Source organism: Symsagittifera roscoffensis, chromosome 6, assembly GCF_963678635.1.
Source record: "Symsagittifera roscoffensis chromosome 6, txSymRosc1.1, whole genome shotgun sequence".
Taxonomy (NCBI): Eukaryota; Metazoa; Xenacoelomorpha; order Acoela; family Convolutidae; genus Symsagittifera; species Symsagittifera roscoffensis.
The window spans coordinates 42,767,115-42,792,315 of record NC_087067.1 but is presented as its reverse complement, the minus strand read 5'-3'; the positions used below and the strand labels follow the sequence as shown (position 1 = coordinate 42,792,315).

The 25,201-nt window shown below is 37.5% G+C and overlaps 3 protein-coding genes across 3 annotated transcripts in view; 2 read left to right on the top strand and 1 right to left on the bottom strand.

Moving 5' to 3' along the window:
• The first annotated feature begins 3,861 nt into the window (after positions 1-3,861).
• The window catches only part of LOC134848390 (thimet oligopeptidase-like), a 197,417-nt gene continuing 176,077 nt past the window's right edge, over positions 3,862-25,201 (top strand). Inside the window, exon 1 of the mRNA XM_063865802.1 lies at positions 3,862-3,877. The gene's annotated coding sequence lies outside the window, so the exon portion shown is untranslated. The remainder of the gene's footprint in view (positions 3,878-25,201) is intronic.
• On the top strand, positions 7,071-13,176 carry LOC134848759 (glyoxylate reductase/hydroxypyruvate reductase-like). The gene is made up of 2 exons (XM_063866271.1): positions 7,071-7,237; positions 12,585-13,176. The coding sequence occupies exons 1-2, from the start codon at positions 7,071-7,073 to the stop codon at positions 13,174-13,176; spliced, it is 759 nt and encodes a 252-aa protein (XP_063722341.1).
• LOC134848389 (uncharacterized) lies at positions 13,188-24,388 on the bottom strand. Its single transcript, XM_063865801.1, has 2 exons — positions 17,902-24,388; positions 13,188-13,849 (listed from the first exon to the last, which is right to left on the bottom strand). Exons 1-2 carry the CDS (start codon positions 24,298-24,300, stop codon positions 13,319-13,321), a joined length of 6,930 nt encoding a protein of 2,309 aa, XP_063721871.1. The 5' UTR covers positions 24,301-24,388; the 3' UTR covers positions 13,188-13,318.

The following is a 25,201-nucleotide window of genomic DNA, read 5'->3' as shown; positions in this document are numbered from 1 at the left end:
ATAAATTGAAATTATCATTTATTGAAAAAAAATTGTTGTAGTTCAACAATATGATCAGAAAATATTACGCTACCTGCACAACAATTGGCTATTTTTTTAAATAAATTAATTATTTTTCAACTATTGTAAAGAGTCAAAACCATTGACCTGGCCTTGCCCAATTGGAAAGTGTGGCCAAAAAGTAGACAGCACTTGTTTCATACCATTCAAAAAGTAGACAGACCATATTAAGAAATCGGATGATGATGATGAAGATGATGATGATGATGGTGATGATGATGATGATAGAACTAACTTCCTTAAATTAGTTAAGGCACAAAAAAAATATAGTCAAGATCGACAGTTTGAACAAGTGCACTTCAAGAACCATGCACTTCAAGAACCATGAGTTCATGTGATTAAAAACTGACACAGGTCAACCTAAAAGAAATTCCTTGATTCTTCTCTTGAAAGACTAGAGGTGAGCAAAGATATCAACACCAAGACGGATCAACTCGTTGACGGATTTCTCAACGCGATAAACGAAGAATTTCTCGGTCTACCATTTTTTTTATTTGTTTGAATTGTGGAGAGGATGTGTACTTCCAGCTGGTGGTCACCTTGAAAAAAAAACATAGTAAATAGCAGCTCTGTAAGACCTCCTAACAATTTGTAAACAGTAACACATCGTTGAAAATAAGATGGTAACGGATAGGCAATGTTTTCGTGAGAGATAACTGGTCTTTATAGGGCATTGGACCAATAACCCATTTCAGACACTTTTGATTGAAATTTTCAAATTTTAGGACATAACATATGGAAGTAAACCATACAGGTGATGCATTAAAAATGATGCTCTTGATACACATTTAAACAAACATGAGCTCGGTGGACTGAGAGACAGTGAAAGGAAAATTGCGTTTGATAAAATGAATGGACTTGTTACATGATAACAGCATATTTTTGATATGTGTCATCCAGATCAAGTCATCAGAGACAAGTAAACCCTGGTCTTTTACTACATTTGAAGCAGATATAACCTGGTTGTTGACCATAACATGACGTGAAACACTGCCTTTAAAAACAATGAGACTGCCTTTATCGCGATTGACCGATAAATCATTTGCAGTACACCAGTTTGTGAAAGAATCGAAATCACGCTCTAGAGAAGTAATATCAGTAGAAAACAACTTTGAATTGTCAGCGAACAAAGAAAAACTGGAAAATCGTGAGAGATAACTGGTAGATCAATGATAAAAAGAAAAAAAAGTAGCGGCCCCTAGATGCTGCCTTGAGGAACGCCACTAGTAACAGGACGTGGATTGGAAATGTGCGCGTTTATACAAACACACTGTGATCGGTTACAGAGATACGACAAAAAGAGTAACAAGAAATCATGATCGAAACCATGCATTGATAGCTTGCTTAGAGAGATATCATGACGAACAGATTCAAAGACTTCAATTAGGTCAAAATAAACAGCAGCCGAAGGAACGTTGAACTCACTAGTGTGGTACACTTCATCAAGAGACGATAACAATTGTGTTATAGTTGATCGTTTTTTTCTGAAATCTTGCTGAGATTTCGACAAATGTTTTCGAATCTTTGAATATATATGATTGAAGAGAACTTTCTCAAAATATAAATCAAGGGGGTATAAGATATTGCTAGGTCTGTAGGTTGTAATATCCTTAGGAGACCCAGATTCCAGAATTGGAGTAACAAAAGCCCATTTCCAGGCAGCCGGACAGACGAAAGTGTTGATAATAATGTATAAAAGAAAACTAACAACAGCGGAAAGTAACGACGTACAACATTAGTGAACAGAAGCAGGAATAGAGTCAACAGAGCAGGTGTGTTTTTGATGGATTGTAAACATCAACTGATAAACGACGGAGACAAATCAACGTCCAATAATTTGCTATCAGAATCAGCAGAAACAGTCGATACTGTATAGTCAGACACAGGCTTCCCGAAAACAGAAGCAAAATATTGGTTGAAAAGTTCACTGATAGACTCGTCACAGGTAGCTTGCTTACTACCCCAATGAAGGTTGTTTGGAATGATTGGGGACTTCTTAAACTGTTTCAGGATTTTAAAAGCACAAGAAGAAGCGGAAGGAGAAAAGATCTGAAAAAGCAACACTTTATCCAAAACAACTGAGTTGGTGTAATCACTCTCTAACCGAGTCATATACGATGGATTTGAAACATAATTTCATCGCAGAGTTCTGTGTTTTTTGGCTGAATGAATAGAATGAAGACGAGAAGAGTAGTAATAAGGAAAAGCAAGTCTTCTTTTACTCTTTTTTTCGGGCAAGAATCTTCAAGTGCGGCCTTGATAGAAACATCAAAAAAGGAGAGGAAATCACTTTGAGAACTTGAAAACAACTCGGTGTAAAGAGTTTCTAACCAAAAAAATAAAACGTTCTGTGTTGAAACGCTTCGTTAAATACAATTGCTTTGAGACAGCAGGTGTAAAACAATCATCTCCAGAGACATGCAAATGAGCGAAAATTGGATCAGGATCAGAAGAGGGGTTCTCTGAACGATATACAACAAATCTCTGTGGCTCATTCAACCAGAAAAGATCTAGAATTTTACCAGACAAAATAGTCGGAAAATTCACAAATTGAAACGTTTTGAGATCATCAAACGCGCTCAAAATTTTCATCGAATTTGAGAAGATGCATAATATGAGCTCCAACTGACGTCAGCTAAATTGAAGTCACGTAGAACAGCAAACACAATTTGGTCTGACGGGCAGCAATCGATGTGTTTGAGCACCTCATCACGATGGTTTTTAACAGCGTTTGTAAGTGTGGATGACTCAAGGCGATAGTCAGAACTGAGGGAAGGATTATAAACAACTATCAAACCAACAAACGTGTGATTGACTTTGGGTGTAGGACAACAAGCCGAAGGGACTTCCAGCCGGAGGGACTTCAAGCCGAAATTTAAACATTACAAGCACCTAAAAACGCTAAATTTTTATCATTAAAATGTTTATTTTGAAAAAAAAGGCAAGTTAAGTTTATCATGAGCGTTCTTCATGACAATGCACCACTTAAGAAAAGCATCATACATTTAGATCAGCCGGATTTTGAAATGCATAAATTTTACACATGAAACACCACATGAACAATGTTATAATTTTTCATATTCCTAAACATCATTTAGAGGCTCAAAAACAATAAAACAGCCAAAAGTTTGTTAAGCAAGCTGATGAAATTGAGAAATTCTTCAAAACAGTTTTCAAATTGATCATATTTCACAACTTTGACAAAATGTTCGGCGTGAAGTCTCTTGATATACGATTCGGCCTCAAGTCCCGTTGGCTTTGATGTCCGGCACCTACTGACTTTGATGACAATTGAACAACTGAAGTCATTAAACTATAGGAAGATTGAAATAATAACCTTTACTGCGTGCAATAAGAGCACCACCATGGACACCGTTTAATCTGTCACGGCGAGAAAGCGGCCCCAAGTAATAACAGAAGATGCTAAATGTACAGCAAAGCTTTAGAAATTACTTTACGTTGAATAATCAGAATCGATAAAGAAAGCAAACTTCGGAGATAAAGAATTATTTATTATTTATTCCTAAGTTCACTTCCTGTTCTCGACTGATTGGTTAATATAGTATTTGTTTACTTTATGACTTTTTGCTGCGTAACCACAAGTTGGGGCGCAGGTGATAGGAACGGAAACTAAATATCACGCAAAGTAAAGAAAGTCAAGATGGTTGCGAATCAAGTCAACCAGATTGAGAGAGCTAATACGTGCGCAGAAGAAACGGGAAATGAAAGAAACGCAAAATTACAAACTTTTAGATACTACTTTTAGATTTTCAAAGTTTTTTAGCCTAATTGTTGTGATAAACTTATTAAATAGATTTGTTTTGTTTGATGTTTGTGCCTGTTTGTGGAGCGCCCTCTGAGGGATTTTAGAGACAGGTCTGACAAGTGGCTTTCTGTGGGAAGGTCGGAAAGTGAAACTGGCTTGAAGAGTCTGGTGGTGCAACGCTGGACCTACTGAGCTCGGGTGAGATTGTTCCTTCTTTTTGATTTTTGTAATTATTTTTTAAAATTTAGATTAAATTATTTGTCTTTTTTATTTGCTAATTTATAAAATTCCCACTAACCACTTATCATGGGTTAGTTCAGTCCCCTAAAATCCAGTCAAAATCCTTTTTTTACCTTTATGCTGCGTCAAGATGAGGAAAAACAACAAAGAGGGTACAAGAAAAGATTTTTTAAAACCTTCTGGACTGATAAATTGGATTGGTTGTTTTTGTTGCTCTAGTTGGTATCATATCAGTTGTGTATTTATTTCTCTTAGCAACTCTTAGAAAACCAAATGACCAAATGCTTTCAGTGTCCTTTATGCGTTGATGGAAAATCTGTTATTAAAGCAACAATAGGTAATGATTTGATACTAGACAATTATGTTAATACAGCCATCTCAAATGTTCGAGTACTCAAGAGAGTACCAAAAGACTTGCATGTTCTCTTGGCGGAAAATCTTTCGTACAAAATAAATGACATCGTCTACAATGTAGAAGATGTTACAAAATGGCTAATTTTTTAAAGGTCGTTCTTGTTTTTTTTGAAGCTACCGAAAAGAAGTTGACGCAAACAGACCACAAGCATGAGCTCTTTGATAAATAAAAAAATTCGAGCAAAGGACGTGTCACTTCCAAAATCCCATCCCCAAGTTTCAAGCCCGCCTCTGAGTGACCTCGAGCAGAGAATAAAGCTAATAAGTTGTAAGCTCGATGAAGGAAATGTAAAGGGAGGAATGAGGCTTGCTGCTTCGGATGACAAAATTGCTCCTTTTTCAGCTGGTAACTATCAAAAATTGTTGTCTAAGCACCCTCAGCGAGCCAAATTCGCAGCTACAAATCCAGACAATTTAGATAGTTTGTTCGTAACCGAATTCGACCTATACAAAGCGATGTCTTTTCCGAACGGATCAACAGCAGGTCCCGATAAAAAAGTTCCTCAAATTTTTAAATATCTTCTTAGTAAGTCGAATGGCAGTGCAGGACTTAATTTTCTGAAATCGCTTACTAGGCTGGTAAACCTCATTGAAGATGGCAAAATACCCAAACGCCTAAGACCTTTCTTTTTTGGCGCAAAGCTTATCGCCCTCATAAAGATAGACGGAGGGTTGAGACGTATCGCGTCTAAATGCGCTGGAAGCAACGCCCGCTCCGAGCGACAAATTTTTTTCGAAAATGTTCAGTTAGGATGCGGTACCAAACGAGGAGCAGAAATAGCTGACACTCGTTTCGAAACCTAATTGAACGCGACGACAATCCAAATTGCACTGTTCTTTTAAAACTAGATTTTAAGAATGCCTTTAACTCTCCAAATAGAGAAACAATAATGAACCAAGTATATTCAAATTGCCCCGAATTTTATTTTTACACCCATTGCGCGTATAGTAAACCTAGTTAGCTTTTTTACGGAAGCTCTGTCATAATGCCAGAAGACGGAACTCAGCAAGGTGATCTCGAAGCCCCACCCCTTTTGCGGAAACAATTCAGACACTAGTCAAACAATTGTAGTCGAAAATTAACATCTGGTATTTAGATGATAGAAATTAAGCCGACGACGATAAAGTAGTACTCCGGGACTCTAAAAACATTCTGAATTGGAACAATTTAACGGCCTGAACGTGGACACTGAGAAGTGCGAACTTTGTTTTTTGCAACCGACAATAACGATTACACAGTTTAATTCAATTTAAACACAATTTCGAAAAATATGCCCCACAATAAAAATAAAAACAAAAGAAGAACTCAAAAGAATAACTCAATTGGCGAACTCTGCCGAAAAGGATTGCTCGGCAAAAAAATTAAGGAGCTTGAAAAAATCCCGGATGTCATTGACAAACTAGCCGCCCATTATGGTTTTCACCTCCTGAAAAAATGCTTTAGCATGCCAAAACTTCTATATTTTTTGCTTACGAGCCCTTGATTTTTTGGCCAAAAATGATTTTTTGGAACGCTACGACAAATTACAAAGAAATTCGTTATCCAAGGTCAATAATGTGAAAATGGATGATAACCAGTTTTTACAAGCAGTTCTCCCGGCAGCCAAAGGTGACTTAGGCGTTTCTTCCGCTCGATTACTCGCTTTACACGCTTTCTTAGCTTCAGCAGTAGGAGCAAAAATTGCCTTGAGCGAAATCTTTGGTTTGGAGCATGTGGATGGAACCTATGATGATGCGCTTCGCTTAAACGGTGGTTTGAAATTGGAAAATTGAAATGGCTCCGGAAAATGAAATCCAAAAAAAATTGGACAGAGACAATTTTTGTCACCGAAAGGATTTTGACTGGAATACGTGATGAAGGGACTCCTGACTGTAACCTCGGTTTTTATGATACTTTTGACCTTCTGATTACTAAGAAAAATGTTCCAGATGCAAGAAAATGGCAACCCGTTCTGTTTTGGTCGCGCAACGGATACCCCAAAGGGTTGCTACGTTTTTGAAGAGCTGCGCATCCGTTGATGTTGAGCTGTGGGATAGTGATGATCCAGTGTCTGGCGATGACTTGAAGAGTCGACTCCAACATGTTCACGGTCTTCTGGTTACATTGGAATCCAAAATAAAGAAGTAAACTCTTGTTAAAATTCTAGTTGCTATATAGTTATTATTGAGAAAGGTTAATCAATTCTTGGGAAAGTGGATTTTAATTTGTAGGTTTCTTAGAAGGGATAAAAATTTCTATCGATTCTGTTTTCTCCAATGGGGTTAATTTTATGAAAAAGTACCAATCATAGAATATTCATGAACTCAGAGTCTAGAAAATACTCGGCTTTCGTTTCGGTTTCGAATGAGTTCATTGACACTTTTCCAACTGTCCATGTTTAGTTTCTGAAAAGGGCAGTTTAGTGATGCAGCTATGTTTAGTTTCTGAAAAGGGCAGTTTAGTAAAATACCCGGCTTTCGTTTCGGTTTCGAATGAGTTCATTGACACTTTTCCAACTGTCTATGTTAAGTTTCTGAAAAGGGCAGTTTAGTGATGCGTTTTAGTGATGTGATTGAATCGATAGGACCGAATTTGAAGTGCATTTCTACAATGACAGTGGGCTACGATCATTTGGATGTTAAGGCTCTTCGAGCGCGGGGTATCCGAATCGGATATACGCCTGATGTATTGACAGATACTACAGCTGAACTAGTGGTGGCTCTTTTGCTGGCAGCGTCCAGGAGGCTAATTGAATCGCACAAGTGTCTTTTGAATGGGTAAGTACTGGAGGGAATCCTAAACAATTAAAATGTTTTTTTTTCTAATAAACGTGCGTCATGTCATGCCTTATTGACGTTTTAAACCTCCCAACCGAACAAGGGATAGAATACCCAAATTATCTAGAAATGAGTATCTTTTGAATGGGTAAGTAGGTGCAACAAGTCTGCAAATCTCAGGGAGACCTGAAGCGCATAAAAGGGCTAGTCTTCTTAATTTCGTGAAGTTAGATGAGTCTTTTGATGATAAAGGTATCATGCAAATCATTTACCGTCATTTTTCTCTGTAAAAGTAAGACAAGAGTGTCAATGTTTTTTGCGTCAATTCCCTTTTCACTAGCAAAATTGCAATGCTTCTAATGTTCCTTGGTGAGTGATTAAAGTAAAAACGAGATTCGAACTGTAGAAGATTTCAGTCTAATATGATGTCAAAAAGCGGACATCCATCTCGATAAGTTGATCGGAAAAAGGCAATGAATTCATAAATCTAAAACCTGATAAGGTAACGAGTTAAATAACCATTTTGGCTTGCGTTGTACGTGCAATCATTTGAAATATTTTTGAGCTGCGCTGGTAATTTTCTCTCATGCCAAAATAGTGGAGTGAATTTTGCCTGGTCCCACTATCATGAAATTATTCACAAGTTTTATTGTGAGCTTGTTGCTCTAAGTTTTCGGAATGTGAGCTCCAGCACCATTGGTTCAAGTTAACCTTTTTCTGAGCTCACTGTGTTCGCCTCATTGCTAATTTTTATGTTTTTGTCTAAGTTTGAAAAGGTTGGTAATGCCACCCGTTGACTCTGGAAGACATTGGGTTCATTTATTTCTGTTAATAGTGATTTCTTCTCGTCCCTGGTCCAGTGTTATTGGTCCCGACGGAATAGCTAGAGCATGCCACTAGCGTAGGTTACGCGAGCAGCCTTTTAACACTGGTCTTCATAGACTGAGGATAACACTGGTCTTCATACTGAGGATATTGAGTTCTGTCAGTCAGCCTGGACAGTTGAATAAGTTGTGCGTGTCATGCGGCCCTAGATTGCAAACAACGCATATCTTAGCCACTTTTGGATCAATTCTGTGTGTTTTCTTCGAAGTTTTTTCCAGGATTGGTCATACCAAAAAGTTTACTGTGATGACTCTCAGTAAAGTCTCTCACAGTTGCAGTCAGTATGCAGATGTTTGGGGCCTACTTTATATTGAATATTTGTACGAACTGAATCAGTTGGTAGGAGTACCGCAGCTTTTTGGTAGTATTGTTTCAAGTGTTGATTTCATTATGCGTCTCCTGTTTGATTTTATGGTCTGCTCGCTCCGGAATATGGCTTCAGAGGCAGAACTGTTTGGCAAGCATTCCCTTATTTACTCAAACAGGGACAGTTTTGGTTTCATTATTTAAATGATCCATGCTCGTCATTTAAACGGCCAGTGATAGTTCTAAGAGCATTGTTTTGTTTCTTTTGAAGTTTTGATCAGTTGTTGTTGCTTAAACTTGGAGAGCAGATGTGTGCGACGTATTTCGTCACGGTACGACCTATTGCTTTATAGCTGACGACTAGTGTTTCTTTTTAGCATCCCTTTTTGAAACAAATAAGTTTTTTGAAGATGTTGTTTCTGGCCTGAGCTTATGTGCAAATATTGAGTGCAATGTTCCAAGTGTGATTATGTTATCGTAGGCGACACCCAAAATTTTTGATTTATTGACTTTGGCTTCCTAATTTAGTTTGGCAGACTAAAAATTAAAGAGTTGCCATGGATTTGTTTTCAAGAGATAAGTGTGCATGTTTTAGCCATTCGTTGAGTTGAATGTGGTAAAAGTTCATTGATGTGTGAAGCTTCATCAGCATAAGTGACAAGCTTAAAATTTTATCGTGGCTTAGGCATGGAGCCCATATATGGGTTAAAGAGTGTGGGCAAAAAGCATTTTCTTGTGGTACACCTTGTTTAACTTTTCTCATGCAAAATTTTGCGTCTCTCAATTCAACATGTCAAGTGTCGTTGGAGGTATCATAACAGCCATCGCTTGGTGTTAGTTCTTAAGTCTGAGTTATTTAAGTCATCATGATTTGTGTAAGAAATTGAAGGCCACTTGGGTCCCAGATTGAAGTCGATAGCCCAATTTGTTAAGCCCTAGAAGCTCACTTCTTTATTGTTTTTATGATCACTTGTACCATTGGCGATGATATTGTAATTTTGCTAACTTTAAGTTTTCTAATATGGCGCGTAACTGTTGTTTTTGTTATGTCAGACTTTGTTGGGTGAGAGTTAATCTGATCGTTAAAGTGATTTGCGCACAGCCTTGCGTCGCTGCGTGGAGTAACGTCGAAATTGATTGGCTTCTGTATTTTCGGAGGGGTTTGTCTTGACAAGTTTAATGGTGGACTATAGGTTGTTTAAGGTAATAGACTCTTCAATTCTTCGGTGCTTTCAATCATTGCACTCTTCTCCATCATTGCCAATCGGTCAATGAAGCAATCTTCTGAAATTGCAATAATTTTTTCCTTGTAGCAATATGTTTTTGCATTTTTTACTTTCCGTGATGATTGGATGTGTTGTTTATCGAAGTTTTTTGTAACATACGATTCAAATCTGAGTTCTCAGTAATCTTCTTTTATTTTCATTTGCACACGATTTTTTTTACTCCGCTCGCATTTCTTCCCATCTTCGATCGGTCTTTCTCTGTTCTGAATTGTGACTCCAGATGACTTTCAATTTTCATTGGTAATCTGAGCCGTGGAGTCTACTTCCTGCTTGGGGGCTAAAACAGACTGTTTCGTAATACGTTGAAATCATGCTGTGTTTGTTCCATATAAGAGATAGCATCAATAATCTCTCAAATTTATAATTGATTGTCATCAATGAAGTTACCATCAATGAAGCTCGCAGATTTCAAACCATATATAGTAGAGAAAAAGTAGCGCAACCTGAAAAATTAAAAACTTGCAAATTGAGAAGTAAAACGTAGTATCATTTAATAGCCAGTTTGGCTTTCCCAATTTCCGATGCATCAATTGAATTTTCCTTCATCACTTCAGAGTTGAAAAGGTTTCATGCCATAAAATTTCACACTTCCTTCATCACTTGAAAAGGTTTCATGTCGTAAAATTTCTTCGTTATTAACATATTAAATTTTTAAATTTCTCGCCGGTTTTTTGATTACGTCTCAAATGGCATAATTCCCAAATGGAATAAAAATGAAATATTTCCCAAATGACATAAATTTCATGCAACAGTTGCTTTGGAAAAATCGAGAACAATTTTTTCGTGAACAATGTGAGAAAATTAGTCAAATTGTCAATTCAAATGTTGATTGACATTTTATCGTGAAAAACTTGTAGAACTTTTTATCAAAAGCAAGAAGCATAAGCTTGCGGTTATTAATAAGCTTCTTGTGGTCAAATTTTTTCGGCAAACCTGTGGCTTAAATTTGTTTGGAAGCAATTAATTACAAATCTTGTTCACATGCTTTCGTTCCTGACAAAATGTTAGAGTTAGAAATTGAAAGAAAACGTTTAAATTACAATGAAAACTTGAAATTTATGCCATTTGGGAAAAGTTTCCATTTTTATGCCATTTGGGAATTATGCCATTTGGGAAGTTACCGGTTTTTTTTTGTTTCCTGATATCTCACTCAGGCTCAATAATATAGATCAGGATTACAAGAGGGCCAGGGCAGATCAGAACTGCACTTGTTTTTAGAAATTTTGACGTAAATCAATCTGGAGGGGATGAGGCCTTTTCGTGCTCAAATGTCCTGACTCTTGGCCAATCGCAATTGTCTGCTTCATTAAAATGCCTTTGTCAAAAAGGGTCATTTTTGGTTACTTGAGAGATATCGCACCATGCATCCAAAATCTAGCTAGCTGGTCTATCAAATTGATGGTCGTTTTTTCCATTTTTGGCAATATTTTTGTCTGTAAATTAGACATCACCTGTCGCCTGAGTTAAGAAAGAAGCGACCCTAGAGACAGACAGAACTTTTGTCCAATCACGATATCTTCAATTTTCACATGACGAAGCCCAATCAAGGTGTCTCCAATGCAAAGTTTTTTTTTATATAAAGAGCTGTTAATCTACATTGGCATGCCGTTATAGCAGCATTTCGGAAAATATCTATGCTGTGCTGTCTTATGACTCTTCGAATCGATCTCTTATCCATTGCCATGTGGTGTCCAGGATCGCCTTAAATCGTAAACTTGTCCTCTAACTAAATATCTCTGGGATAGTCTTGAAAGCGTTGAGGTAGAGCATGGAAACTTCTCGCATTGAAAGGCCCCCCGGAGCATACCGATTGCTTGATTGTGGTTTGAGTTTGAAATTCGCTGCAATTTTTGAATGATTTTGTCGAAAATTCATGCGCCGTTCGAAAAGCTTTCAACATGAAATCAAAATTTTTTTGCTGTAACTTTCTCTCTTCCTATGTACATGGACATTTTTTTCAAAGCTAAAGATGCATGCAAGCCAATTTTTTGAAATAGTTTCTGAATTTTCTTTATGCTAATTTTCGCATGAATACTATATTAATGATACCTAATTTAATTGCAGCAAATCGCTCTGGAAAAGGAATTTCAATGCAGCCACGCCAAAAAACTACTAAATTATCAAAAAAATCAATCATGTTTTTTCACAAGATTGATTGTGATTACTTGGATAGCAATCCGCTATTCTCAGGGCGGATTTAGGGGGGGGGGGGGGGATTTAGGAGGGATCCGACCCCCTGCCGACCCAAAGGGTCCCCCCTCTGTTACTTTTTAAGAAATCCATTTTTGGCCGACCGACCCTAAAATTTTTCTAAAGCCGCCTTTGGCGCCAATATATACTAACTTTGAGGGGGAGCGTGCGCCAAAAAAACGCGAATTTTTTGTCAAAATTTTCCAAAAAGTGCCCAATAACGGCTTTTTGACCTGTTTTTTCCAAAATTTGACTGCGGCGCAGAAAATTTGGCGAAAACAACCTCTTTTTGTGCTTAGGAGAGCTCGGAAAATCAATTTGCTCGACCTAAAAAAATAAAATTTTCAAAAATTTTTTGAATATCCGCCCCCTTTCGAGAAAATCCTAGATCCGCCCACTGGTTATTCTTATTTAGATCGGCTATGTTACTTTTTTCCCGAATCAATTGCGTGAGTTTGTCAGGAATCATTTTTTGTTGCGCAGATTACATTTTAATGCTTGATTTTCAAATGAATATTGAAAATGGAGCCATTTTTTAGCACCCTGAGATAAAGTTGTAGAGACGGATGACTTAGTTTGCCTTTTGATGACTGAGATCGAGCTCTTATTTAAATTCAAAAAAAGTTTCAACCAATCTGAGTTGAGCGGCCATTTTCTGAGTATTGGTTCGAATGTTTTAGAGAAGTAGGGAGATGGAACCCAAACTGGATGTGTGGCAAAGATATCAAAGGCTCAACCGTTGGATTCGTGGGATTCGGAAGAATAGCCCAAAGTGTCGCCAAACTCCTTTCTTCTTTCTCGGTCAAACAGTTTTGCTACTCGACCAGAAATTCTTCGATAGATGAAGAAACAGTGAGGTCGATTTCTGTTCCGTGTGAAAGACTAGATTTGAATGCTATGTTACAGAAAAGCGATTTTGTAATTGTGCTGTGCGCGTCAAATGAATCGACTAAACTACTTGTGAACAAGGAATTTCTTTCAAAAATGAAGTCGGAGGCAATTCTGATCAATGCGAGTCGTGGGGACGTTTTAGACCAAGATGCTCTTCTTGAAGCATTGACTAATGGTACTATTAGAGCCGCAGGTTTGGATGTAACTACGCCAGAACCTTTGCTCAAAAGTCACCCCTTGTTGCATTTGCCGAATTGCACTGTTTTGCCTCATATTGGAAGTGCTTCTGAAGAAACAAGAGCTAATATGGCGATGCTTGCTGTCGAAAATTTACTGGCTGCTCTGGATGACAAACCAATGCCCGCTGAAGTGTTAATCTAACTGGGATTAAAACTGCAAATCTATCAATCAGTTAAACTGGATACAGTACGAAATTAAACTGGTAAATACAAAATATATTTATTTTGGTAATTCAAATTCATTAATTGATCAGTCTGAAAATCATTTTTGACCTCGCGTCGTGTCAGATTTCACTGTGTTCTGTTTCACATAATCTTGCGTCTGGTTGATTTGTAATTGAAAGACTGGTTGCTCCTGTGTTGTTCACACGACTGTTACCATGAGCATTTCTGTTATCAACTATTCTTACACGACGAGAACCGACGGTGCCTCCCAAGGGCAGTACCGAAGGTCGCACTGCAGCCGGAGCGTCGATGCTCTGAGATCGGATTCCAGCCTGACGTTGGCTTTCGTTGCCGCCAGGAGGAGTTAGGGATCCTCCTCGCATAGCTGTGTATAAAGCAGAAGCGGCTCGTTCAACTGCATTCATATCTTCATCATTATTAACACAACTTCCTGATGTGTTTGGCAATTGTACGGTAGTTGCGTTACTGCTGCCATTTGATGAAGTCATGACGTTGTAATTTGTTTCTATATTCGACGAAGGCGACTCCCCCCGCTCAGAACCGTCGCTGCTCAACTGCTCTTCTGCTACGTTGTCCTCCACTTGAATTTGGGCCAGCAAACATTCGGGAACTTTGGAAATGAAAAATTCCTGAAATTTAAAATGAAATTAGCAGTGAATCATTTGAATTGTGAACTGACTTGAATCCAGCTATGGAATTTTACTTAGAACTTCAACAGACTGAATAAACTCATTCCTAAAATGTACCTGAATCGGGTTGTTTATATTGCAGTTAACCCATGCTTTGCTTCTGAGTTATTAGTTTTCTTTCTACGAGTTTTAAAAGAGTTGGCGAGTTTGAAATGAGATCATTTTCATCATTGAACTGTTAATTGAAAAACTCCGATCAAGCAGTAGTAGCAACATTTTGGATTAAATTTGTTCAGCTTGCTGTCAAGCTTAATAATCACGTAAGTACAGCATCACAATTGGTGTCAATATTGCATAAAATTGGTATCATCAATCAAGCAATCGAATTCCGAAGACGACTCTTGTCGACAAAAACCGGAACTTGGTTTCAGTGAGCATACATTATCAAAAACATTTACAGTAGGTGCTTCCTGGCGGTCGCAAACAAATCAAGGGTTAGAGAGCGAGGCTCTTTTTCCTTTTCCTCCCCACCTGCAAATTTTTACATGTAAATTTGTTGACCACATTGTCTAATTGTTATGAAAATTTACATACAGACTAATAAGCCCACGACAAACATATTTTGTCTTCATACTCAACCTCTTAAAACCACTCGTTACACTAATATATTGAAGCTCGTGTGAGGTGGGGGGGGGGGGAAGGAAATAGAGCCGAGAGCGAATGTTGGTTGATCCTTTAAAGAGAATTGTGATTATTGGATGCCTATTCAAAGGTGTTCCACGAAAACTATTTGAAATTTCGATTCCTCGTACGTATTATTTCCAAAAATTTAACGTGTGCACACTTTCGAAGCAAAGTGTATTAGTACGAACTTTCTTTTTTTTTTCAACCTAAAGTCGCAAATATTGTTGCCTCTTTTGTGCACTTTTACAGCTTATTGATAGCATGTGCTTTGACATTCGAATAGTCAATAAGGTTACACAGTTGATGCAATTTTAGTTCATCAAATGAACCAAAAAAAGCTATTTGTTTCAAACAAAATAACAATAAAAACTCGATATCAGAAATTGTCCAGCCCAATATCGCAATTTTTTGAAATACATAATTTATACTTAATGTTGCTTTATGCTTTGCAATTTATTACATGCAAAATTGTGTCTTTTTGTATTTGGTTCTACTTTTGCTGCATAGAATTGGCAATTTGTTAGCATATGTAGCTGCGTTATTGGTGGCTAGTTTTTGGGGATTTTAAGCATCTGTGGCTGAGTGGTTAATGCGTGAGACTCCAATTTGCTAGGTCGCAGATTCGAATCCGACACGTAGCCGAGTTTTTGCTAATTTGAGCCTTATTTCTACTTTTTCTCTTGTCACTTGATAGAGCTGCTTTCTGGTCGAGTTCTCGCAAGTGTATGCGAAACACAGCTTTGCCTCTGTGTTTTATTTTACCAATGATTTTGATCAGTTTGAAGAGTAGATATCTCAGCTAACAATCATCATTCGAGGTGAGCAACCAAACTCTGACTGCTACTTTTATAGTGGTTCCGATGAAGATTTTTGATTAGCTCAAGTACTTGATTTTATTAGTGAAGCACCAACTAGTGATATGCCGTCAATCGATAAATCTGCAATCGATAAAAATCAATCGATAAACCTGCTGATTTCGAGTTCCCCTAAATTTTCCGATTACTGAAAGTGTGGGGGACTGCCTCTTAGTGCTTTGGTTTTTGTTTCTGTTTCACCCACATATTTTTTCTTTTTAATATGCTCGGTACTTTCTGAGCTAACTGCATAGTAAGCATCTACTCCTGTTTTCTACGCATTTGTTTTCTCCATACATGGTGTAGTGTTTTTATGGAGATTGATATATGTCCCTATGATTTCGTCATAATAGTGGAAGGTGTATTCTGCTGTGTTTTCTGCTCGTACAATCGTCAGATCGTCCAAGTTTTTTTTGACAGATCGGAAGGATTGTATTGCACCTCTTTCAATTGTAATTCAGTGAAGTCTGGTTTTTCAGACTTAACTATTGTGAAGTCTTTAGTTATTAAGACTAAACTATCGTTAGATTCGAAAATTATATATCGTGAGGGGCGAGTGCCAAGCGAAAAAAGACGTTACGTTGATATATTTTTTTGAATCTTGAGAAAGTTCAGAAACACCGTTTTGAAATTTTCGACGTTTAGTCTAAATTCGTATGTAAGGTGAACTAGTAGTTCTAAAAACAATTTCATTCAAGTAGTGAAAAACTAAGCTTTAATTCAAGAAAATTAGTTTCAGAAGATTACTTAAGGGCTTCCTTGGCAATAATTTTTTAAAGCTGAAAATTCTTCGGCAAATATATATGAATTTTTGATTTGTTTCGAAGGTTTTTTCTTCTTTTATCTTGTTTGTTATTCAACTCTTCAAATTAACAGCCGTCGACCATGCATAATTCACTGGATTTTTACGCGTTCTTGAAGTATTTTCATCACATCAATCACAAAACTATACTAAGTTGATATAAAAATTGTTGCTTTAATTGTTAGTGTTTGTATGACTATGCTCGGAACCGGCTTATCTTGTTAATTATTTCAGTTCTCATTTAATGCTGTATTGCAAAAGATTCGACGCTCAGTGATTAAATTTCCTTTTGAATCTGAGTGATTATCAATTAGTTAATTTATTGTCCTTTTGAATCTGAGTGATTACAAAATAGTTAATTGACTGTTGGAGTCATTGAGTACCTGATTTAAATTACTCCAATTTAAATGACTTCAATCTGATTTAAATGACTGCAAAGTGTGAAAATGTGGGTAGGACAACGATGAATACGAAAAGAATAGACGTTGACCCCGAGAATTTTTTTCGAATTGTTTACATATTGATTGAATCATGGCTGTAGTGGTTTTAATGTGATACAGCTCTCGAGCACATCTGATGATTATCTGGTGTACCTAATTTTCTGGGTGCCCACTCTTTAACCCTGCGATATTACACCCCCTATGTTTACACCCCCTATATTATAACCCCGTAACATGATAACCCCACAACAATTTAACCCCCTTTTAATGACGATTATTTGTTTCAAATTAAGTCCTTTTTATAAGTACAGGAGTAGTCCAATTAAGTTTACTAATTAAGGCCTGAAAAGCTAGTCTTAATTCACTTGATGCCTCTAGCGTTTAAAACAGAGATAACCTACATGATGCTAATTGAAGGCAACAAAAGACGTTTGTGAGTTTTATAAAAAATCATACTGCCTATTTCTTTTAACCATTGTTACACCACTCTATCAGATCAGATCTAATGTTAGAAGAATTTTTTTCTATAATTTACCGTCGTTTTTAGTGCGTGGTGTGACGAGAGAACAATGCAAACGTGTAGAAAGTTAGTGAATTAGACATAACTGACAGCATTTGTTTTCAAAAATTATTGACGAAAGTAAATTTTTTTAAAGAAATGTCGAAAACTTTTTCTAATATAGTTTTTTGCATAATAATTTTTAATTTTTTTAAGAAAAGATTTATTCGCAAGAAAGCGCTCAATTAAGCTTCTGAAACCAGTTCTCTTCAAAGTAAAATCAAGTTTTTGAGCCTAGTTTTTAAATAAATAACGTTACTCAATCTCTACTCGCTCGGAATTAAACTAGAAGTCTTAAACTTCAATTCGGTTTTTCTCGATACTGGGACCTTTTTATAAATATTGATACTGATACGGGTCTTAATTTGATATACCATTCGGCCCATTCCGATGATTATTTATGGTACCTGATTTTTCATGGTAAACGAAAAACTAAAATACACCCGAGTACAAAATTCTCCATTTTCAATGGTCGGGACAAACACCACGAAAATGACATATCAAGTGTTTGAAGCAGCTTAGGCAAATCGGTGTGTTCTAGCAGTTGAAACGTTGATTCTGAAAGAGCTCATAGTAGCATCCAGAGCTTGACTTATTTGGTCATCAGTTTAAGCTTAGTTGATTTATTACACAAGCAAAAAACTACAGCCCACAAAAAACTACAGCCCTCTCGTGGTCGGGGCAACAAAAAAAGTTAAAAGCTTTCGACCTACTTTGATTTCTCGGAATGATACTCTATCATCTGGAGTGTTTTCCCAACAACACAACATCAGGTTGTAAACATCCCTGTGAGTGTCATTCAGTAAATTAGGACAGTCCATCCTGTATCCTTCTGTCAGTCTGTCGAACAGATCTCGGTCATCTGCAAAGCCAGGATACGGATCTGTGCCAAGACTGAAAATCTCCCAAAGCAGGATCCCATAAGACCAAACATCTGACTGGTAGCTGTAATTCGAATCCCGGATGGTCTCCAAAGCCATCCAGCGGAAAGGAATTTTGTTGCTCGTCATGTGGTAAACTGTGTTGTGGTAGAGGTTGCGAGCGAGACCGAAATCTCCGATTTTGACTAATTTGTCCGAAAACACGAGAATGTTCCGAGCTGCTATGTCCCGATGAATCATATGCTTTGAGTGTAGATATATCATGCCTTGAGCCATTTGTAAGGCGTAGCCCAATAAATTGTCCATAGCCAGCTCCCTGCATTGTAGGTGTGATTTGTCGTTGGTGGTTGACGTAGAGTTCCCAGGTGATCCGACGGTGGTAGATAACATGCTCATAGCTCTCACTCGGTGCTCGTTTTGCCCTCCAGTGTCAAGCGGTCTGTAACTGCCTCTATATGTATCCACACTTGGGGGCAAAATATAATTCGGAAAATTGCTTCGATTAGCTTTCAAAAATGTCCGCAAGTTGCCATACGGGGCATATTCGAGAACCAGTTTCAAGGTCTTGGACGTTGTGATTCCTAGAAGCTTCAGGACGTTTGGATGGTCTCGAACGTGAAGTAAAAGTGCCATCTCAATGCAAAGAGATCTAGTGTCTTCGATTCCGTTTTTCAGTTGCTTAATAGCGACTTCAGTTCTTGAGTAATTTGTTCCCATTAGGGTTGTCATGTAGCCCCTGTAAACCGTGCCGAATGCGCCTTGGCCGATTCGATTGTGGATTTCTAGCTGTCTTTCGTCTAAAATCAAACCCCAATTTCTTATATCTTGTACTTCAGGGACTTCTAAGGTCATATTTTGTTCAGGCGCTATCGACATTTTCTTCAGTGAAATCATGTTTTTCTCGAACTGAGTTTGGCCTCGTATTGAAAGTTCTTTTAGCCGTTTTACAAGCGCTATGGCAGCTGCCAGAACTGCAATTAGTGTAACAGCGCCAAGGCATGAAATAATAGCGACAGTATATTTGCTGTAATTGTCATCGTCTTCGTTTTGTAAACTTATTGTCGTCTTTTCGCTTCCAGCCTCGTTGGTCGCTACAACTCTGTATTGCCCTAGCCCTTTAAAGTTAAAATCAGCGTTGTGTTCAAAAAGATAGAATTTCCCGTCTCTTTCCTTTGGTTTTTTCCACTTCGCTCCTGAAACCGCGTGAGTATCATTGAGAATTTTGATGAATTTTGTCTCCGGTTCCGGGTTCCCGGCAATAATTTCGAAATAAATATCGTCTTTGTCCTTCGGGTTGTTGAAAAAAGATGCGGGGAACTTTATTTGAGGCTTTTCAAAAACGTCAACAAAAATCGTAAAGCTATCTTTCATTATTGCATCTCCTATTTTGTTACTAGCTCGGCACGTATATTGAGATGAAGGCTTCTGCCCGTACTTGTAATTATCCAAAGCGGTCGAAATCAAGATACTATTGTCTTTTTTTTCTCTTTCCGGTTTCGAAACTTCCGCCCGTTCAGTTGAACTCATGTCACCTTTGTACCAGATAACTTCGGGTTCTGGGCTACCAAAAGCAGAACATACTGTGATGTTTTCACAGTTTGACTCGAACTCAGTGTCGCTTTCCCGAGGTATTACATAACAACTCGTTTGGTTATACTCTTCTTCAGGATTCAGGACTTGAACTGGAATTGACTCTTTGACATGAAGAGTGACCTTTCGAGACTCGTCGAGAGGACACGACATGTCGGACGCATATTGACCTTTACATGTGAATGTTCGGTTCTGATAGTTCCTGCCGAGTTTTTCGATCGTGAGAACGGCAATGTACGAGTATTGTTCGGTTTTCATCATCCATTGTACTCCTATTTCATCACCAGTATAGACATTGATATTTTCTCCCCCATCTGTTATGTACTGAATGTGAATGTCGGGTTTGAATGCATTTCGAGGCGCGTTGCACCGAATTTCAAGGCCCTCGAAGTCGTAAATGGTCAAATTATGCTTTCTTTGACCTTGACCAAGCTTCGACATGTAAAGGTCCAACCCCTTTCTCTCCTCTGCTAATTTAATTTCGAAAGTATGATTCAAAAATTTTCGATTTTCACTGGAAGCACTGGCGCCAAAACATGACACGTTTTCTTGAGTATTAATCAGCAATGTTAAGTTACAAGTGATTTTGTTATAAACTTCTTTGTTATAACGGGCACAGTTAACCGAATTGCTTTCGTTGTCGAAAACTTTGTTGCCGTGTTTGAAAGTTACGTCGATAAGATTAAGCGAATTGAACGTACACTGAAATGTATACAGTTCGTTTTTGGGGTACAATTTATGCTGACAAGGAGCTTCCCCTAAAATTAACAAGTTCGCAGGTTCTTTCGGTTCACAGTTCGGTTCTATTGAAGTCCTAATAGCGAACGAGTCTTTGACAGTCATTAATCCATTTGTAAAGGTTGTGTTCACTTTCCCGTTGAATTTTGCAAGTCTTGCAGGAATTTGGGCAGTTATTTCCACGGAAAAGTTAAAATCGTCAATATTTGTCACGTTGATGCAATTTGAAGGTATTTTATACATCTCTTTAAAAGGTTGTATCTGTGATTCTTTAATTCCTGGAAGTGATTTGACGTCATAAATAAGCGTGACGTTGGCTGCTTTATCGCTGACTTTGTGCAAAATTATTTCATATCTCGGCATTTCTGAGGGGTCAATTTCTCGTGCAAGCGACAAATCTTTATCATGCACTATTACTTTGCGAAGTTTGACGTCCAAAATACTTGAATTGCTCATATCGATTTCAAATTTATTAACAGAGTTGTAACTTAAATCTGAGTTCGAGGAATTGAAAAATTCTACACTGCATAAATAATCGCCACTATCTGAAAATTTAAGCATGCTGAATGTCGCATTTGAAATCAACACGGCAGAATGCCCCCTATGATAGGCGGTTGTTTCAACATCAATCGGTTTTATTTCTTTCGTTTCATGATGCCAACTTACCTTATATGGTATCGCTTTTGTCGGCTTTCGAACTCGGATTTCGCATAAAAGCACCAAATTTTCGTCCACGAGTCGTTTCGAGGTAATTTTATTGGATCTTATAGCTACACTTACGTGAAAATTGTCTGGTAAAGTGTGAATTATGAAAGTTGAAGTTTCGTTAATCAAATTATTTGACCCTAGACATTTGACTGCTCTAGTAAATTCGGTAATTGAAATTCGGGCGCCAATTTTAGGGTCAAATTTTGGAGGTATTAAGACATTGCGGCAGTTTTTTATATTCTTTTCACAAGTTTGCAAACTGATTTCGTAATTTGGTAAAACTGTTTGGCAAGGAATTGTTAGCTCATGGCTAAGATTTTCTTTTGGTACCAAGATGGTTTTTAAAGTAGAATCCACGAAGATTTTTGTCGAATCGTTTACGAACAGATAGTAACTTTTAGCCGTTTGGTTTGCGACTATACACTGGTAGCGCCCTACGTTTTCGACTGAGGAGTTGACTATTTTTAGGGAACTACAGTTGTTCTTGTCAAGAATCGCAGTTTTGGAATTATTGTATACTTGAGTAGATTGGAATTTCCATTTTATACTTGAAGTGTTTTCGGCTAAATTACATCCGCAGTGAAACGCTATTGTTTCGTTTTTTGATACTATGATTCTTTCTGAAGGCTCTGTAGTTATGAAGTTACTGATAAATTGGCCCGATGATTCGTCTTTGCAAACATATTTCGATATGCTATTATTATGCCGTATTATCACATCATTTTCGTCGTTGAAAGTAAAATTTTCGACGTTTTGACAAGAGTCGTCACATTGCTGTAAAGAAAAGTTCCGTGCAGCAATTGAAGTTCTACAAGGTAGAATAATTTCAGACGACATATTTGATCTGGTTGTTTCGCTGATGATAATAATGTTTACAGTATCTGCAACAAAAACATGATCATTGTCGGGAACAAAAACATTGAAGCTTCGAAATATGGTGCCGTTTATCAAACACGAGTAACGACCGGTATCCATATATTGAGGGTTTCTGATTTCCAAGAATTTCGAAGTTTCAATTTTGCGACTCGAGTTGCTGTTAATTTTAGTTGTTTTAAGTAATCGATGGTTCCAAGAAATTTTCCCATGATATCCGCAGAAAATTTTGCTACTGTGATTTTTCGGAATGACTATATCGGTTTCTGAGCTGGTAAATAATTCTAAGGCGACAGTAAAGTTTTCAGCTGTCACAAAAATCTGAGGTCCGTCAATGTCTTTGATTTTTACTCTCAGTCCTTGCGCTGTGATTGGCTCATTATCGTAGCCAATCAAACGTGACACGAACTGCGCCGCGATTGGTTGATTCTTGTAGCCAATCAGCTGTGGTATAATTTTAGGATCTGTGACTTGTACAGGTATTGTAACGGTTCTATTGGAGCCGTCGTTTGAAGGTATCGTAAATATCGGGCTTTCAATAATAAACGGATGTTTTGAATCGTAAACATATATCATGAAATCTTTTTGGTCTTTCTCATTAATGCATGAATAAATTCCAGTGTTTCTAAAAGTTGCATTTGTTATTTTCAGAGAGCTGCACCCCCAAAAATTTAGTATTTCAGTATTTTTGTTCTCTTTCATAATCCAGGATACGTTTCTAGAATCTTCAAAACAACCACAGAAAACAGTAACATTTTCGCCAGTGACATGCGTCAGATTCGAACTTTCGACCCTTGGATAGTAAACTAAAGACTCATTATTCAGCTGACATTTCACAAACAGCTGCTTTTCCTTGCTTTGATTGAGGAAATCGGACAAATTATTTATTTGGTATCCCGTTAGAGGATGGAATTTTCTGCCAGAACTATTCTTGATGCATTCAAGTTCGCCGAAATCGCAAATTTCAAGTTCTGGTTTTATTTTTGGTTTTGCGACTTTGCAAATGTTTGTAAGATTGCTTAATTTATAAACCGCAATCGGCCCTTTCTCTGTAAAAATTCTGCCATCATCCGGCTTAACGTAAACTCGAAATGTCTTGATCAATTTTTGGTCCTGGCTGCATGTATATTCTCCGGTATTGCTTGAAGTAGCTTCAAAGATTTTCAGAACTGTACCATCTAATTTGACGTTATCGATTGTCTTAGCGTTAAATTCCCATTCGATATTCGAAAGATGGTCATTTGTCCATTCATTTTCGCAATTTAATTCCAATAGTTGCGATTCATCTGATTTTACTTTGATGGAAATGACTTCGCTTTTTCCAGTGGTGAATTTAAAACTTTGTGCATTTGAAACATTATCGCTGACTCGACAAGTTGCAATGATATCATTAGTTTGAATTGCGTCAAGGTGAAGATCAAAACCGCGAGTCAAGTCGTGTTTTGCCGATAAATCTTCGTAGCAGTTCGTTTCGACTTCATTTTGAATACAGATTTCCAGCAGAACCGAAACATTTTTATTAACAATGCAAGGTATATGGAATGATTGTCCAAAATTTTCGACGTGAAAAACGGGCATTAATTCAGCTGGGTTCTGAACAAATTTTGGCGTTTCATTCTGGAAAAACATAAAAATTTTGTACTCTTTTTCTGTGTTGTTCTGGTAGCACAGATATTTTCCGGTATCGAGAAAAGTTGAATTTTCGATAATCAGACTGCCATTTTCAGTCAGTGGTTTTGTGAAGTTTCCATTTTCGTTAATTTTCCAGCTAATGTTTGAATTAGTTTTAAGTCCGCATTTAATAATCACATTCGACCCTTCTTGGAGGTAGAGTGTTTTAGGTGAAACTGATGATTTATCCATGTGAAATTCGGTCACATTTTCGACTGGCCATTTGTAGACCCAATCTACCGGCTCAAAACTGGCTTTCGAAGGTTTCAGTTGAATGGAAAAATTATGTACGGTGATCAAATCGAGCTTTGTTTTCAGGAAAACTCCAATACCAGCAATCAATTTGATTCCATTTGTCGGAATGGTTTCACATGATTTTCTGGTGCAGTAAGTCACGTCTCGCAAAAATTCTGAATAGTTTTCAAAACTTTCTAAAGATGGCAGCAATATGACGCGTTCATTCGAGGTATGTTTTTCTAGCGCTACATTCGTTCCGTTATCAGGCAATTGTATTTCTCCATATTGCAAAATTACTGGTCTCAGATAATCTGACGTTTGAGCGGCTTTTCGAAAGATGCTAAGGTTAATGACTGATATAAGATCATCATAGTCTTCAATCTTCTGAGCTTCATTGTCAGAAGCAACTGTCATGTTTTCACTCAAAGTTGGGCTTTGAGAAGTATCTGTCACATTTTCAAGTTCAGTTTTCGTCAAATTCAAATCGCCTTCGTCTGCTTCTAAATCGATTTCCGGAAAATCTATTGTTATTTTTATATCGGTAGAGCACCAGAAATAATTGCTGTCAAAATCAATATCATTGATATCAGTTTTTTCAACCTCCATCGAGAAGTTTTCGCCGATAAAAAATGGGTTGATGATTCCTCTGAACCATCTAAAATCACATTGGTTATGAATAGTATCGATATTATTACCCTGATTAAAATCATGAGGTACTAAACACTCTGCACACCGAATCACTGAAAAGTTTTCGAATGATTCTAAATCTATGATTGTTGCGTTGATGTTCAGGTTTTTGTCTAAAATTTCCGAGTAATTGACTAATTTGCTTTCAGGTAGGTATGGTTTTTCGACGATTCTGCTCATGTTTTTAGGTCCCTGTAGGATTATTTCGATGAAAGGTTCCGTGGTAGAAGAAATTTCTGATTGTATTGTCGGTTCGGTTTCGAAAGCGCTTGTAGTTGTTTCTGCTTCATTTTCAGGCTCAGTAATCTTATGATTTGAATCGATTTTCGAAACATTTAAACCGCTGCTTATATTTTCATCAGTAACAACTACCGAACTCTCAGTGGTTTTTTGAAAGGTTTCATCTCTCGTTGAAATGTCAACTTCAGCGATACTCGAAGCCGTGCTTGATTCTGATTGGATCGATTTGATTGCTGTTGTTACTATGTTCGATTCTGTTGGAGGTGTCGACTTAGTTCCGGTGTCGGTTTTTGGGTTCTGGGGTTCATTTGTTGTAACTGAATTAGTGCTTCCTTTTTCTGCTGAACTTGTTGAGTTTTGAGAGCTCTCATCTGGTTGTAATTTTTCA

Excerpts from the sequence above, each read along its gene's own strand:
- LOC134848759 (XM_063866271.1), top strand. The coding sequence starts at position 7,071 with ATGACAGTGGGCTACGATCATTTGGATGTTAAGGCTCTTCGAGCGCGG. Across the intron at positions 7,238-12,584 it reads CACAAGTGTCTTTTGAATGG|AGAAGTAGGGAGATGGAACC; the intron begins GTAAGTACTGGA and ends CGAATGTTTTAG.
- LOC134848389 (XM_063865801.1), bottom strand. The coding sequence starts at position 24,300 with ATGACAGTTGCTTCTGACAATGAAGCTCAGAAGATTGAAGACTATGAT. Across the intron at positions 13,850-17,901 it reads TATCATTCCGAGAAATCAAA|GAATTTTTCATTTCCAAAGT; the intron begins GTAGGTCGAAAG and ends TTTAAATTTCAG.